This window comes from Coregonus clupeaformis, unplaced genomic scaffold (genome assembly GCF_020615455.1).
Source record: "Coregonus clupeaformis isolate EN_2021a unplaced genomic scaffold, ASM2061545v1 scaf0068, whole genome shotgun sequence".
In the NCBI taxonomy this organism is placed as follows: domain Eukaryota; kingdom Metazoa; phylum Chordata; class Actinopteri; order Salmoniformes; family Salmonidae; genus Coregonus; species Coregonus clupeaformis.
Window position 1 is genome coordinate 264,633 of NW_025533523.1, and position 17,827 is coordinate 282,459.

At 43.0% G+C, this 17,827-nt stretch overlaps 2 protein-coding genes across 7 annotated transcripts in view; one reads left to right on the forward strand and one right to left on the reverse strand.

Moving 5' to 3' along the window:
• LOC121540338 (transducin-like enhancer protein 4) overlaps positions 1–6,210 on the forward strand; it is an 80,235-nt gene extending 74,025 nt beyond the window's left edge. For all 3 annotated transcript variants that reach the window (XM_041849139.2, XM_041849141.2, XM_041849140.2), the window contains exon 20: positions 1,637–6,210. In XM_041849139.2, the coding sequence (XP_041705073.1) occupies positions 1,637–1,744 (108 nt within the window). In that variant the 3' untranslated portion in view covers positions 1,745–6,210. The remainder of the gene's footprint in view (positions 1–1,636) is intronic.
• Positions 6,211–6,525: 315 nt separating this feature from the next.
• The window catches only part of LOC121540337 (transducin-like enhancer protein 1), a 45,030-nt gene continuing 33,728 nt past the window's right edge, over positions 6,526–17,827 (reverse strand). For all 4 annotated transcript variants that reach the window (XM_041849138.1, XM_041849135.1, XM_041849137.1 and 1 more), the window contains exons 15-20: positions 14,195–14,444; positions 12,020–12,267; positions 11,487–11,634; positions 8,606–8,756; positions 8,105–8,181; positions 6,526–7,039 (exon numbers count right to left, since the gene is read on the reverse strand). In XM_041849138.1, coding sequence (XP_041705072.1) covers positions 6,932–7,039; positions 8,105–8,181; positions 8,606–8,756; positions 11,487–11,634; positions 12,020–12,267; positions 14,195–14,444 — 982 coding nt within the window. In that variant the 3' untranslated portion in view covers positions 6,526–6,931. The remainder of the gene's footprint in view (positions 7,040–8,104; positions 8,182–8,605; positions 8,757–11,486; positions 11,635–12,019; positions 12,268–14,194; positions 14,445–17,827) is intronic.

A 17,827-nucleotide genomic window follows, 5' to 3' on the forward strand; every position in this document is an offset into this window, starting at 1 on the left:
GTTGACATCACTCTGCCTGTCAGACATGAAGAAGAAGAAAAGTTACAGGCACCATTGTCTCTTATGAAACATGTATTGTGTAGCAATTACCATTACTGTGGGGATCTAAAACCCTTGTAAAGTAGAGAATGGTCAATAATACATCAGAAAGACCATAATATATTATTGACTATTCTGATTATTGTGTCCAAACAAAAACATTTTATTTTGTGCCCTATTTTGATTCAATTAATACATCTAGGCGGTAATCAGTGAGGCTGGTGGGAGGAGCTATAAAAGGACGGGCTCATTGTAATGCCTGGATTGTAATGTATGGAATGGAGTCAAACATGTGGTTTCCATATGATTCATACTGTTCCAATAATCCATTCCAGCCAATACAATGAGCCTGTCCTCCTATAGCTCCTCCCACCAGCCTCCTCTGATAATACACGCTAGCGTTATTAGGGCATTTTGAGCTATAAGGAGCCAACTCTGTAGTGGACCAACATAGAGACAAGCCTGGTTTATACCTGGTGCTAACATGCGTCCTTTGTCCAGATATTCTTTCAAAATAATATGTATTTATTTATTTTAAGACACGTTGATGCCATAAGTCAATGGTGCCACATGTCAATGATTTTAGAGGGCGGGATAATGTTGGTTTCACTGTCCACAACGTGTGTCTGACTACCTCAGGAGATGGTCAGGAAGACCTGATCACAATCAGTTTACAATGCATCTTTTAATTGTCTACACCTGTCTAAAAATGTGGACACGTTTAGGACAAAGAACGCATGTTAGAACCAGATATAAACGGGGCTCCTGTATGCAGATTAACTGACAGATATTCTTTCAAAATAATATGAATGTATTTATTTTAAGACAATTATTGATGCCATAAGTCCATGGTGCTACCTGTCAATGATTTTAGAGACCGGCATAATGATGATTTAAATGGTTTTACCATCAAGATTGGTTTACACTTGATTGATATCCAGATACAAGCTATGAGGAGCCAACCTCCGGAAGTAGTCAGGAAGATCTGACCACAATCAGATCACAAAGCGTCTTTTAATCAACTACACCTGTCTAAAAATGTGGGCACAATCAGAATGTGGACAGGATCAGGACAAAGGACGCATGTTAGAACCAGGCATAAACGGCACTATAGAGACATGAGAGGCGAGTGAGACATTAGCTTCCTGAGTAGAGCAGGGATGTGTGGTGCAATGTGGGACCCTCAGGGAGATCTCTCCTAATCACTGTCACTCACCCACCACTGTGGAAGTGTGTTCCTTCCCAGACCTCACCCACCGCTGTGGAAAAATTGGTGGAAGTGTGTTCCTTCCCAGACCGATCTGTGTTCCTGAGTAAACACACATCTGTCTCTTACTGTACCTCTCTGTCTGTCTCATACTGTCTGTGACTCCTTATCAGTCTCTCTCTCTGTTTAAACTCAGTTTCACCCTCTTGTTTAAGACATGTAGCTGTGTGCAGCTGAGTGTTATTACACCTGCTGATAATGACCAGGCTTTGGCAGGTCCACGTCAGAGTTCATGGATGAGTCACTGATGTGTAACAACTTTTTCCCTTCTTTCTTCCTCTCTCCGTCTCTCTTTCCCCCCTCCCGCTCTCCTCTCTTCCTCTCTCTCAGTCCAAGGAGTCCTCGTCTGTCCTGAGTTGTGACGTGTCACCGGATGATAAGTACATAGTGACTGGTTCTGGAGACAAGAAGGCCACCGTGTATGAGGTGGTCTACTGAGAACAGGAAATAAGGGGGGGTGGTGGGGTTACCTACTTCAGGCCTACAGCAGGGCAGGTGGGGGCTACTATGGCTCTTTTGTACAGTAGCAATGCTCCCCAGCTCAGGCTCCCAAAGGACCCTACTACAACACCCCTCCTCCTCCTCCTCCTCCTTCACCCAATCTCAGCTAGCTGCTCATCCCAGCACCTACACCCGCACCATAGCCCTGAGGATGAGGCAGGGTAGAAAGAGGGAGAGATGTGTAGAGAGCAAGGGAGAGTTAGAGGAAGACAGAGGGCTAGAGATAACGAAAGAAGGAAGGAGAGAGTGAGAAAAGGAGGAGGGTAATTAGTGCTGTTTTCCGATTAAGAGCTCAGCAGAAGGGAAACCCCAGAGGAGGAGCGTGCCACTCTGGGAGCTGCAGCGAGGAGCACTAATACCAGACAATCGATTCATTAGTCAGACAGTGGAACCCTTAATGATGCCAACGCTGCGCCACAGCTCCCCAGCCAAGTGTGTCAGGAGCTTGGGAGAGCTAGCACTGTGAGCCGGGCTGGAGAAGTGCTGGAGCTCTGCCCCAGAGATATACCCACAACACAAAGAGATACACACACACACACACAGCCTTGCACCCAATTAAATATTCATAGCAGCGCTCCCCGTCTCACTCCCCTAATATCTATTTTATTTTCGTCTCACAAAGGCCACGTTTAATGAGGAGCAGAGTCAATCTGAGTCTCAGCGGGCCCCTGTGCCACAAACACTAAACAGACAGGAGCAACACTGTGCTGTGCTGTGCTGTGCTGTTCATCTTAATGCGTACCAATGGATTGTTCTCCTGACACCGCTCACAACTTAATGCTCATTTAACTTCCCTGTTTAATACTACATGCTTCAACGTGTAGCAAATAAGGAAATTGATGATATCCATGTATATTGCAAAACCCTGCTTCAATAGAACTTGTCACAGAGCTTAATGTGTAGATTTGTTTTAAGTCACGCTCAAGCTACTTTTAATAGTCGTTTTGTTGCAGTAATGGTTGCTTTATGTTAAGAGAAAGCTATGTTTGCCTACGCCTGTACTTTGGCCTTGGAGAGCAAGAGGAAGTGATACACACACTCCACGACCTAGTGGAACACACAAGGGGGTTGAGGGAAATATATTTATGTCTTTGTTTATTCTTTTTTTGAATCTGATGTGTCCTCCTTGGTGATAGGCAGTGGACTGTACTACCCTTTCACAACAACACAGGGGTTCTGAAACTGGCCCACCATTTTGGGGAAGGCTTGTTCTGACTCCTGCTTTTGTTCCCGTTTCAAGCAGAAGTGATAACCGTACTTATGTATGTTTTCAGTCATTAGTGTGTAATGCTATTTCAGTGTTTCTGTTCAGTCTGTAGTCAGTTAGTATACAGCAGCAGGTGTTAGGTCATGTGGCTGTGTTGGGGAAAGGTGAAGAGACATTGGGAAGTCTACAGTATATGATGCCTGCCTCCCACTCTCACTGCCTGTCAGCCATAGACAGTCTCTTTCAACCCAAAATCAAATCACATTTTATTGGTCACACATATTTACCAGATGTAATTGCGGGCGACAGTCTCTCAGCTCACTGACCACGTTTACATGCATACATATATTCCGGATAGTAGCTCATATCCCGCTTAAGGTCTTATTTGGGATAAGCTGTTTACATGCACCTTTGATAGCCCACTCACGAGTATCCCTGTAACCATGAATAAACAGAATATTCCTCATTTAAGTTCATATGGGTTAAATGGAATAGCAACTGAAATCTGGACACTGACTGTAGGCCTATGACCTCTCACATGTAGCATAATATATTAACTCCTGCAGAATTATGCATTTCTTGCAGTAAAATGATATAACAAATGTTAATTTTGTAAGGAACAGGAGTGAGAAATATCTCTTGAGAAAATGCAAATGCACGTGTAGTGTTATCTTTGACACTTATGCAAGCAGACAGTATTTCAACCACATAAAATATGCAGCCAAGACGAACTGAATTCTTTTTAGAAACGCGTTTCCTCATTTTCTCAGCTTTTCAATTCCTTAAAACTTGTCAAACTGATGACATTTAGACATTTTGCACAGGACCAATCGTTCCACTGTTTGAGTTATTGCGTTTTCTCCCCGGTCCCTAAACGAAAGACAACTTTACCGGTGTTAACTAGATTACTAATGTATTCATTCTATTGATGTAAGTAAGACATTATTCTGGTGAGCACTACTTTATTTAGTATTCTGTGGAACAAGTTATGACAGATTCATGCAGCTTCTCTTCTAACTAGTTGACAAACAAATGGCTTACCAAATGTCAGAAATTATAATCTGGCCTACCAAATGTCAGAAATAAGCAGAAACTTGTCTAAATTAGGGGTGAAAGTAGCCAGTAAGCTATACGTTCATGTACGGAATATCAGCAAAATAAATTATGGAATTATGGTGGAAAGAACTGCAGAGGTAGCCTACTTTTTGAAGTGATTTGTTTGACAATCAGATGAAAACATCACACAACACCCATGATATGTGAAACTGAGCCTGTGCAGACTGCGAAAAACAGGAAAACGGGATAAGATGTTTATATGCCACAGGATGTGGTCACTAAAACCTTCACAGCCCCTGCTTTCTCTGTTCCTACAGTTAATTACTTTTGTTTTAAGTGCTCCATTCAAGCCGTAGAGCGATTTACATTTAAAGGTCATATGCAGTGTTTCCCGTGAATGAAGTCTCCGCGAAAGTGGGAACATTGCCTTTAAATTTCTACCGCACTGTAGCACAGGTCTTCAGTGCTACGGTTTGAATAGAGCTCTTATTTTGTTACTTTTAAAGCCAAGGAACAACAAAAAAAACGCATTGTTTTCCTTCCTGACAAATTTCCAATATGTTGTACAAGAAATACTACGATGGAGCCTGTGCAGACCGCGAAAAACAACAGTAAACAGGATAAGATGTTTATATACCACAGTAGCCCGTCTAAGATTAGCATATCCCAGGCATCTTATCCGGGTTTCTCATAACCGGGATACAAGCCTTTTTGGGTTATTGTAAACGGGATATGATGTTTGTGTGTCAACTCAAAAACAATACTTGAGTATCCAGAATAATAATGGGATATTGGAGTGCATGTAAACGTGGTCACTAAAACCTTCACAGCCCCTGCTTTCTCTGTTCCTTTCTCTGTTTCGACAGTTAATTACTTTTGTTTTAAGTGCTCTATTCAAGCCGTAGCGCAATTGAAATTTAAAGGTCATTTTCGATCGAGCCGACATATGCAGTGTTTACTGTGAATGAAGTCTGCGCAAAAGTGGGAACATTGCCTTTAAATTTATACCGCACTGTAGCACAGGTCTTCAGCTCTAGAGCTTAGTTACTTTTAATGCCAAGGAACAAAAAAAATAAGCATTGTTTTCCTTCCTGACAAATTTCCCATATGTTGTACAAGAAATACTACAGCTGGAAAAATAAAGTGTTCATCTTTTTCAAGTGCCGCTGACCATTTGAGTATTTATTTTTCTTATTGAATGCAGTTTTGAATGTTGGAGACGTGCAGTACAGTATGAAAACACCAAGAACCATACAAAATATTTTATTGGTCTCATTACATCACCTAGATCTACTCTTGCCCACATCATTCCCCCAGACCCTCCCATCTTTCACCTGCCCCACAGGTCCATTCCTTGGTCAGTACACACCAGCTCCCCAGCTAGAGAGAATGTGGTACCTCCACCATCCCATAATCCCCAGCTCCTCCAGGTAAATGTTGTCTAGGCCATGGCCACTTCATCCCACTCTTAATGAGTGTCCATTAGAAGACATGGCCCTGGGGGGCCTCCATGACATAGCTGGTATACTCTCTCAACATGTACTCTTCAGACCGTTCAGATTTACAGGGGGCACTCAGTAGCTTTGAACACATTGTGTTATCATTATCCATCTGTACACAGGCAGAACTGCCCACTCCTGGAACATGTCCACCTTTGGATATAAGTCCTACTCATGGTTGAGGCTTTGTTCTGAGCAGAGCTGTACTATATATAGAGAGTGAGAGTACACAGGGTGTGTGTAGGGAAGGGTTGAGAGGACACTGAAGTTGGAGGCAGGTCCTCCTTGGGCTCACTTCCAGTTGAGGACACAATGACATTAAAAGCAGCAGACAGTCAGCCAGACTCCTATCAAAGCTCCCACTGAGCTGTGTGGCTGCAGACATCTTACCAACCTTTCCAGACCCATCAGCCCTGTATGGTGGTTAGTCACAGTCCTGTTTCTCTTGGGAATATGCACTTAAAGAGATACTCAAAACTACAATGTACAAATGAATCATACCATTTTTCTCCCCGGCTCTAAGCAAATCCGACCCATGTCCTTTTTTGCCTTTAGAGCTTTATTTACAGTTGATATATACCGAGTTCAAAGGTCACGATGCAGTAGTGAAAATACCTGTCTATGTGCCCTAACAAATACAATAGAAAACATGTCATTGTTGAGTGTTGATGTAGTAAGTAGCCATTTCCCTGAAATTGCAGAATACTGTGAACACATATTTTCGTTTCATATCCTGGATAGTGTTCTGTCCTTTTATCATGTATTACAATACAATCATATTGCTGCTGAATCTAACCACGTTTAGTCATTGGAATCTCACAGCAAACTGTCTGTCCGCCATACCATCTGCTAGATGAGTACAGACATTCACAGTGATACGAGCAGAGCAGGGACTGGGCTAGGCTACACACAAAACTGTGGTCACCCCCCCCCCTCCCCTCCCCTCCCCTCCCCCCTCCAGCACTTACAACCCCCTTATCTCCCTCTGTGCACACACCATGGTCCTACCGCTCGTCAAGAATTCTAAGGCTAAAAAAATAATGCATTTATTTTTGCTAATTTTTTGTTCACTACAGAGGTTTCATTTTGTTAAAAAAAATGAAAAAAAAAGGTGGGGAAAAAACAAAGAGTTCTTTGGAGGAATCCCACTTTTTGTGTCGCTAGACTACCAGCTTTTTCTGAGCATTTTTTTTTAAGGTCAAAGTTCCAGATATCCACGCCCTCATCTGCATCCTTTACAAAAGTAAATAAAACAACAAAGTACAATGTGTGTCTTGTCTCCACGACGCCCACCACTCTTTACAGTCATTGGTGCGCCAGGGGAGCATCACCCCCACTTTATCCAATCAGAGCACTCCCTCCTCAGTAGATGACTTCATACACAGTGGCCTTCTTGTCACCCGAGCCCGTCACAATGAACTGGTCATCAGGAGAGATGTCACAGCTGAGCACCGAAGACGTCTCCTTTGACTGGAGAAACAAAAAGAAGACTCCAGTTACACACAAACCAACCATATTTCACAGAGACAATACCATCATTACACAAACCGACCATAATCACAGAGACAATACCATCATTACACAAACCAACCATAATCACAGAGACAATACCATCATTACACAAACCGACCATATTCACAGAGACAATACCATCATTACACAAACCAACCATATTCACAGAGACAATACCATCATTACACAAACCGACCATATTCACAGAGACAATACCATCATTACACAAACCGACCATATTCACAGAGACAATACCATCATTACACAAACCGACCATATTCACAGAGACAATACCATCATTACACAAACCGACCATAATCACAGAGACAATACCATCATTACACAAACCAACCATAATCACAGAGACAATACCATCATTACACAAACCGACCATATTCACAGAGACAATACCATCATTACACAAACCGACCATAATCACAGAGACAATACCATCATTACACAAACCGACCATAATCACAGAGACAATACCATCATTACACAAACCGACCATAATCACAGAGACAATACCATCATTACACAAACCGACCATAATCACAGAGACAATACCATCATTACACAAACCGACCATAATCACAGAGACAATACCATCATTACACAAACCGACCATAATCACAGAGACAATACCATCATTACACAAACCGACCATAATCACAGAGACAATACCATCATTACACAAACCGACCATAATCACAGAGACAATACCATCATTACACAAACCGACCATAATCACAGAGACAATACCATCATTACACAAACCAACCATAATCACAGAGACAATACTATCATTACACAAACCAACCATATTCACAGAGACAATACCATCATTACACAAACCAACCATAATCACAGAGACAATACCATCATTACACAAAAGGGATTTATATAATAAATAGTATAAATGGCTTAAATAACTAGAAACCCAACAAATGCACTTGAAATAGCATTTCACTAGCGACAAAGTGTAAGAGACAAACCAGTTAGTAAATCAAAGCGGGGACCTACCTGGAATATGCTTGATCCATAGGGTGTCCGCCATGCGTTCAGAAGGTTATCTTTGCCTGTGCTCACAAACCATTTACCTGCAGAACCAAAGACACACCCAATGGGAGATGAAGAGATATACTCTGGGCAGAGGAGATGCAGCATGACAGACAGGGATGGCTAGTTTGTTGCATACAAGGAGAAAGAGACTTATGCTTTGTGAGTGTAATTTCAGGCTAACCCTACCCATTCAAATAGTATTTTAAATAATCCCAATCCCCCCCTCCCTCCCTTTTTCTTATTTTCCTACTGGCCCTTTGCTCATAGCTCCTTTATTGAAGGAAAATGTACTTACTATGACTGAGATATATGTGGTTGTCCCACCTAGCTTTCTTAAGACGAATGCACTAAATTGTATGTCACTCTGGATAAGAGCGTCTGCTAAATGGCTAAAATTGTATTTTGTCCTCAAGATTACACAAGAAAACATTTGAATGGAACAATTAGGAGTGTGGTACGTACCACAGTAGGCAAACTTGAGTGACAGCACACAGCTCTCGTGGAGGTGCAGCTGGTACTTGTCTGGTTTGGAGACATGCAGCACTTCTACATTACTGCTCTCCATACCCACTGCCAGCCACTCTCCTGTAGGACAGTAGCCCAAAGAAAAGATCTGGCGGGAGGGAGAGGATGAGAGAGAGAGAAAGCTCATTACACGACTGAATGGAGCTCATCTGACAAAGATCATCAGCAGCATCATGTGTGAAGTGATACAGAATGGAGCGACAGGTCTTATATATTAGGCTGTGGCTGTGAAAACAGTTAGAAAAAGAAGAATAATTGTTTAGAACTGATAATTGAATGCAATTGATTAGCGAATGTTATCGATGGACACAGCTTTGTAGAACCAAAACAAACACATGCCTCTGCTCAACACTGGAACTCAAGAACGAATCGTTTGGGGGGCTGCTGCAGTTCAAACTATATTGTGCTAATCTCCCTCGCGGCAGTCAAGCAGAGAGCATTCCGTCAAGAGTCATTCACAATCTAGTCCTTTGTGGCCACAACTAGAACTTGTTTCAAAGCCATCAATAAATAATTGTATGTACATTGTTTGAAGCACACTTTTAGAAGTATCAGTCACAAATGTCAGCTACAATAAGCCCCCTTTGGTGAACAAGAAGCTTGTAGAATCATGATTCAAGTTTTTAGTTCATTGTTTGCCGGTAGGGGGTCCTGCGTGCTCTTGGCATTACTGAATCAAATGAGTCGAAAGATTTGTTATTTTGATTGAATGAGTTCAGTAAAAAAAGAGTCAGTAAAAAGAGCTGAACTTCCAATCACTACTGAGGCAGAGGAGTTGGCAGCAGTACGTAAAAAACATCCTGCACATGCGCAGAAATCTTTAGCTACGGCAAATCGGGTTGCAGAAAATCCGGAACCGCAGCCACTCCATATATATTAACAAGTGAAATACATTACTGGGGCCGTATCCACATAGCATCTCAGAAAAAGTCTTAGGAATCCTGTTGAAACCGTTTAACACTAAAAAACACTCCCAGCTCAAAGTAGGTTTTAGGATGATGTTAAGACACTGCTCAGACAAACTCTGAGCCAGGAGTAAAATCAACACAAAGGTTTATCTCAGCTGGTAATCACAACAGTTACTGCAAAGGAAAGATAGTGATGACGCTCATTGACATGGTTGCAAATTATTGGGAATAACCAATCGCGATAAGGCATCGCCAGCTGTGAACTCTATAGCATGTTTCAAAACTTATACGGTGAATGTGACTATAGCCTAGAATTCCTGGTTCCTTCAATGATGGCAAGTCTTCCAGGTCCCCAAACCATCACAATACCACCACCATGCTTGACCATTGGTATGGAGGTTCTTACTATGGAATTCAGTGTTTGGTTTTCACCAGACCCATGTCGTCCAAAACGCCAAAAAGCACCTGGAAGATCGTCAAGACTCCTAGAAGAATGTTCTATGGACAGATGATTCAACATTTTAACTTTTTGGATGACATGGGTCCAGCGTGGTGGTAGTGTTATGGTTTGGGGATGCTTTGCTGCCTCAGGACCTGGACGACTTGCCATCATTGAAAGAACCATGAATTCTGCTCTGTATCAGAGAATTGATACAGAGTAGAATTCATGGTTAAGCTTAAGCGCAGCTGGGTCATGCAGCAAGACAATGATTCAAAACACAAAAGCAAGTCTACATCAGAATGGCTGAAAAGCCACACATTTAAAGTTCTGGAATTGCCTAGTCAAAGTCCAGACCTAAACCAGATTGAAATGTTAAAGCAGTTCTGCATGGAAGAGTGGACCAAAATTCCTCCACATGGATGTGAGAGACTGATCAACTACAGGAAACGTTTGGTTGCAGTCATTGCAGCTAAAGGTGGCACAACCAGTTATTGAGTGTAAAGGTGCAATAACTTTTTCACACAGGGGCATTGGGTGTTGATACTTTTTAAATGTATTTAATAAACAAAGTTATGCAATTGGTTGTTATTTGTTCACCCAGGTACCCTTTATCTAATATTAGGTTTTGATTGAAGATCTAATAACCTTTAGTTTCCAAAATATTTAAAAATAGAGAAAATCAGAACGAGGGGAAATACTGTCACGGCACCGTACGTTGGCATGCATAACCTTTTTTTTTTAAACCAACTGATGGTTGTTAAAAGTGGAATTTTTATAATATTACCATTATATTAAACACACAACTAAATCGCTTTGGCACAGTAGGCATCAAGTCACTTGCTGATAATGTTGCATAAAACATTTGAAAGGTCTATCATTTTCATCGAACACAAACAAAGTTAACATAAGCCTTAGATGCCAATTTCTAGGCATGCCCAATGTAGGCTTTTTTTTTTTTACAATGTGAAATTGAGCTCCAAAGGGATAACTTGAAATAACATGTACATAGTTTAATTAAATCATCTAAAAGAAAAATGTGATTATTTATTAGTTATAAGTATTTAGGTATATCTTGTGAAATAGGCCTTGTGAAATCATTGTCAAAAGCACAAGAGATAGGCCTACTGTTGCAGGTAGGCCTAGATTGTATATGGATTGATCATATCAAAACATTGTTTCAACAACTCCAAAGCAATTGCATGTGGCGCAGGAACCACTGACTCGCTGCATTTTTCTATTATCAAGGCACCTGCTGGTAACTCTTACCTGGTTAGGACAGCTCATGAGGTGTCCTAAATATCTGTCGTCTAGGTGGGCCTCTTATGACTAAAGAGGCTTCATGCATAGCTTTTATTTTCACCCATAAGAGTAGGAGTCAAATGTATATTCTCAGCACTTAGAACCAATTTTCTACTCTGAGACACTTTGTGGATACTGGCCCTGATCTAGTCTCAGCTTGTGTCAGTACCTGTGAGGTGAAGTCGTGCTGCTGCAGCTGTCGTCCCTCTCTCAGGTCCCAGCAGCGTACTGTGTTGTCCAGCCCCCCCGTCCACAGTTTGGTCCCATCGTTGGAGATGTCAATACAGCTGGCCCCGTCAGTGTGGCCCTGGAACTGCCTGGGGAGCAGACACATTCAACATCAACCCCCAGCCATTCAGATGTGATCCATAGTCATATAGCCCATGGCCATGCTCTCTCCTTCTCCTCCTCTCCTCTCCTGCCCTATCCTCCTCCTCTTCACCTCTACTCTCCTTTCCTGCCCTACCCTCCCCCTCTACTCCTCTCCTTACCTGACCAGGGTCTGGTTGTGCAGGTCCCAGACTATGATATTTTCCCCCTCTACCCCTCCTAACCTCCTCACCTCTCCTAACCTGACCAGGGTCTGGTTGTGAAGGTCCAAGACCACAATATTTCCCCCCTCTACCCCTCCTAACCTACTCCTCTCCCCCCTCTCCTCATCTTCCTCGTTATCCCCCTCTCCTCCTCCTCTCCTCTCCTTACCTAACCAGGGTCTGGTTGTGCAAGTCCCAGACTACGATGTTTCCGTCGCTGCAGCAGGAGAAGCAGACCTTGTTGTCGGGGGAGATGGCCAGAGCGTAGCAGGCCGGGGCAGACGACGTCAACTCCGCCTTGATGCGGGGAGTGGGTGTGGCCAAGTCCCAGATTGACAGTGTGCTGGCCTCGCCTCCAACGATGAGGGTCCGCCCATCGGGGAGGAGTTTGCAGGAGCGGATGTAGTTATCCCTATTCTGATTGGGTAACAGAAAATAACTCCAGTAATTATAGGGTGCAAATGTGACTGTGTGAGGTGAGCAACATAAAATTCACAACTACACTGCTCAAAAAATAAAGGGAACACTAAAATAACACATCCTAGATCTGAATGAATGAAATAATCTTATTAAATACTTTTTTCTTTACATAGTTGAATGTGCTGACAACAAAATCACACAAAAATTATCAATGGAAATCAAATTTATCAACCCATGGAGGTCTGGATTTGGAGTCACCCTCAAAATTAAAGTGGAAAACCACACTACAGGCTGATCCAACTTTGATGTAATGTCCTTAAAACAAGTCAAAATGAGGCTCAGTAGTGTGTGTGGCCTCCACGTGCCTGTATGACCTCCCTACAACGCCTGGGCATGCTCCTGATGAGGTGGCGGATGGTCTCCTGAGGGATCTCCTCCCAGACCTGGACTAAAGCATCCTGGACAGTCTGTGGTGCAATGTGGCGTTGGTGGATGGAGCGAGACATGATGTCCCAGATGTGCTCAATTGGATTCAGGTCTGGGGAACGGGCGGGCCAGTCCATAGCATCAATGCCTTCCTCTTGCAGGAACTGCTGACACACGTCTTGCATTAGGAGGAACCCAGGGCCAACCGCACCAGCATATGGTCTCACAAGGGGTCTGAGGATCTCATCTCGGTACCTAATGGCAGTCAGGCTACCTCTGGCGAGCACATGGAGGGCTGTGCGGCCCCCCAAAGAAATGCCACCCCACACCATGACTGACTCACCGCCAAACCGGTCATGCTGGAGGATGTTGCAGGCAGCAGAACGTTCTCCACGGCGTCTCCAGACTCTGTCACGTCTGTCACATGTGCTCCGTGTGAACCTGCTTTCATCTGTGACGAGCATAGGGCGCCAGTGGCGAATTTGCCAATCTTAGTGTTCTCTGGCAAATGCCAAATGTCCTGCACGCTGTTGGGCTGTAAGCACAACCCCCACCTGTGGACGTCGGGCCCTCATACCACACTCATGGAGTCTGTTTCTGACCGTTTGAGCAGACACATGCACATTTGTGGCCTGCTGGAGGTCATTTTGCAGGGCTCTGGCAGTGCTCCGCCTGCTCCTCCTTGCACAAAGGCAGAGGTAGCAGTCCTGCTGCTGGGTTGTTGCCCTCCTACGGCCTCCTCCACGTCTCCTGATGTACTGGCCTGTCTCCTGGTAGCGCCTCCATGCTCTGGACACTACGCTGACAGACACAGCAAACCTTTTTGCCACAGCTCGCATTGATGTGCCATCCTGGATGAGCTGCACTACCTGAGCCACTTGTGTGGGTTGTAGACTCCGTCTCATGCTACCACTAGAGTGAAAGCACCGCCAGCATTCAAAAGTGACCAAAACATCAGCCAGGAAGCATAGGAACTGAGAAGTGGTCTGTGGTCACCACCTGCAAAACCAGTCCTTTATTGGGGGTGTCTTGCTAATTGCCTATAATTTCCACCTGTTGTCTATTCCATTTGCAAAACAGCATGTGGAATGTATTGTCAATCAGTGTTGCTTCCTAAGTGGACAGTTTGATTTCACAGAAGTGTGATTGACTTGGAGTTAAATTGTGTTGTTTAAGTGTTCCCTTTATTTTTTTGAGCAGTGTATTAATAATATGACAGCAGAATAATGAAGTCCTCTAAGGAGTGCAGCCTCAGCAGTACCACCAGAGTAAAACATTTCCACCCAGGAACATTCCCTTCAAGACAACTTGGTACATACATTTTTCATGTACACTGGAAAGCATTTTTTTTAAACTGCCCGTCTCTGTATCATTTTAAGTTGTCCCTTCATGACCACTGTTTGAGTGCGTCCTTCCTTTACTCTCTCCGTCCTCTGCTATCTCTTTGGTGTCAGTGCGTTTGTGTCTCTATGCACAGTGTGTGTGTGTGTCCACTCACCAGACAGTCGAGCTGGGCCATGGCACTTTTGCTTCCAGGCTGGCTGATGTCCCACACCTTGACACAGCCCTTCCCGCCGGTGTAGACGTGGCGTGTGGAGGTGCTGATGGTAACGGCACACACCACCTCTCCATGGTTCAGTGTGTGGATCTGACGGGCGTGCCGCGGGATGCCCGGGCCCAGCAGGGCATCTGGAGGGAAAGGCACCGGCTGCATCTGTCCATCCGCACTTACATGGAAAGAGTAGGCACTGGAGAGTGAGAATACAGAGGAACGAAGGTGGGAGGAGAAGAAGAAAATAAATAAATACATGTTATTGTCACATACACTGGATAGGTGCAGTGAAATGTGCTGTTCTACAGTAGTTGTTACTTTAAAAAGATCCAATGCAGTCATTTTTATTTCGATATCAAATCATTTCTGGGTAACAATTAAGTACCTTACTGTGATTGTTTTCAATTATAATTGTCAAAAAGAAACAAAAATAGCTTCTTAGCAAAGAGTAATTTCTGGGAGTGGTCTGAGTGGGGAGGGGAAAATTCAAAACTAGCTGTTATTGGCAGAGAGGTTTGGAATGCTCTTTCTTATTTGTCTATTAACTAATTTACCGCCTGATGATGGCACCAGGCAGACCAAAAACATCAGGTGATCTTTTCAAACAGCTCTTACACGAAAAGGGCATTATCATAATTTTTACAATATTATTCCCAGAGTTGGACCAAATCACTATTATTCGAGTCACAAGCAAGTCTCGATTCACAAGAGTCTCAAATCGTGTCCCAAGTAGAACGGGTCGAGTCTCGAGTCAAGTCGTGCATTCTAAGAGTCAGTCAAGTCAAGACAAGTTTATTTAAGGCAAGTCTCATGTCAAGTAGAAATAAAAAAAATCTATACATACAATGACTTGTTCAACTACAAATATTTGTCTATTTGTTGAGGCTACCAGACAGCCCTTTTCATTATTTTGTCTAACACATTTTGATATGTAAGAATTAAGTTTAACAACAAATTCCAAATGTAAGCTTCATAAGTAAATGATCAATTTCAAGCAATTTTGACATACCATAAGACCAGTAGCTAGGCCTATGCTAGTAATTGTTGAAAAACAACCTCTCCCTCAATGTGATCAAGACAAAGGAGATGATTGTGGACTACAGGAAAAAGAGGAGGACCGAGCATGCCCCCATTCTCATCGACGGGGCTGTAGTGGAACAGGTTGAGAGCTTCAAGTTCCTTGGTGTCCACATCACCAACAAACTATCATGGTCCAAACACGCCAAGACAGTCGTGAAGAGGGCATGACAAAGCCTATTCCCCCTCAGGAGACTGAAAAGATTTGGCATGGGTCCTCAGAGGGTAGTGCGTACGGCCCAGTACATCACTGGGGCCAAGCTTCCTGCCATCCAGGACCTCTATACCAGGCGGTGTCAGAGGAAGGCCCTAAAAATTGTCAAAGACTCTAAGCCACCCTAGTCATAGACTGTTCTCTCTGTTACCGCACGGCAAGCGGTACCGGAGCGCCAAGTCTAGGTCCAAAAGGCTTCTTAACAGCTTCTACCCCCAAGCCATAAGACTCCTGAACAGCTAATCATGGCTACCCCGGACTATTTGCATTGCCCACCCCACCACCCTCTTTTACGCTGCTGCTACTCTGTTTATTATTTATGCATAGTGACTTTAACTCTACCCACATGTACATATTACTTCAACTACCTCAACTAGCCGGTGTCCCCGCACATTGACTCTGAACCGGTACCCCCTGTATATAGCCCCGCTATTGTTATTTTACTGCTGCTCTTTAATTATTTGCTATTTTCAAATGTTTTTACTTATCTATTTCTTAACACTTAAAAAAATAATAATCTTTAACTGCATTGTTGGTTAAGGGCTTGTAAGTAAGCATTTCACTGTAAGGTCTACACCTGTTGTATTCGGCACATGTGGCAAATAACATTTGATTTGATTTGATGCTCCATTGCCGGTGAGCGTGCAAAGTAACCAGTTAACCTCTACTGGATCCCGTATACGGGACGGTTGAGCTAACGTGCGCTAATGTGATTAGCATGACTGTTGTAAACAACAGCAAACTTTCCAGGATATAGACATGTTTTATATGGGCAGAAAGCTTAAATTCTTGTTAATCTAAATGCACTGTCCAATTCACAGTAGCTATTACAGTGAAAAAATACCATGCTATTGTTTGAGGAGAGTGCACAACAATAAAAAACGTATCACGGCAACTGGTTTGATACATTCACCTCTGAAGGTAAATAATGTACTTCCATTCAGTAATCTTACTCTGATTTGTCATCCTAAGGGTCCCAGAGATAAAACGTAGCATTGTTTTGTTTGATCAAATCAATTTTTATATTCAAATGTAGGAATTGGGTTCTACAGTTTAAACCCATGCTGTCTCTGGCTCCACACCCACCCCGCCCGGCCATCTAGCTGTGTGAAAGTTGGTGTATAAGCTAATGATCCATCATGTATGACATTCCTGGGAGTGTGTAAACTTACAAAAATGATATGGTAATACAAAATGTATGTTCTCTATAGTTATGTACTTGAAAATGTATTAATTGACCAATTCGACACATTTGGGCAGACTTGATACAAAATAGTCCAGTATTGCAATGCTTCACTGGATCGATCTGAAAATTTGCACACACACACTGCTGCTTATCTTTTACCAGATATAATGTGTTATATTCTCCTACATTAATTTCCCATTTCCACAAACTTCAAAGTGTTTCCTTTCAAACGGTATCAAGAATATGCATATCCTTGCTTCAGGTCCTGTGCTACAGGCAGTTAGATTTGGGTATGTCATTTTAGGCGCAAATTGAAAAAAAGGTTCCGATCCTTAAGAGGTTAATATTGTCACCAAATAATATTTGGAGCTAGATGTTTATGGCAACCTTCTCTCCCTACAATTTGATGTTTGCGCTGCACCCGACCCTATAGCTGTCCTAAACTTTTTGACCCGCGACCCCCAAAAAGCAGTGCGCGCAAATGTAGCCTGTCATTGGAGTCATAAATGGCAATGCATTTACAAAACGCAAGATATAGAATTACAAATGCAGGTGTAAAATGCAGTTTATCTGAAAGTCATTCATGTTAGCTGCCAATATTAACTAGGGATATCGTGTCACTTCTCTGTCCAGAGCAAGCAGAATCATATGGCCTAACTGTAATAGGGTGGAACGCATGGTCTGTCTGCGCCTCGTGGTATCACTTTGGAGGGCCGCCTGCCCGCAGAATGCTCATTGCCAACTGGGTAGCCCTTCTTCCTCACAAATACCATAATTAATTCGCCAGAATATGTTACATCTTCGTCCCATAATATTGAAGGAAGTGCGATGTTACAGCTACCTTTAGACATATAGCCAGTAGCCACCCAAACTAGGCCTATCTGAAATATGAAAATGATCAATGAAATCGCCAGGTAGCCTATTATTGTTCTGGCAAAGATGCCTCAGTAGTAGATTTCTAAACTGTATTTTATATGAATAATATAAACATATTTTGTTTTTGCCAACCAGAGAAAAGTAAGCAAGAGCTTTCTGGTCACTAATCTCTGGTTATGCGCACTCGCCTTTGCTGATGACTGGTCATTGGTCAACAATCAAGACG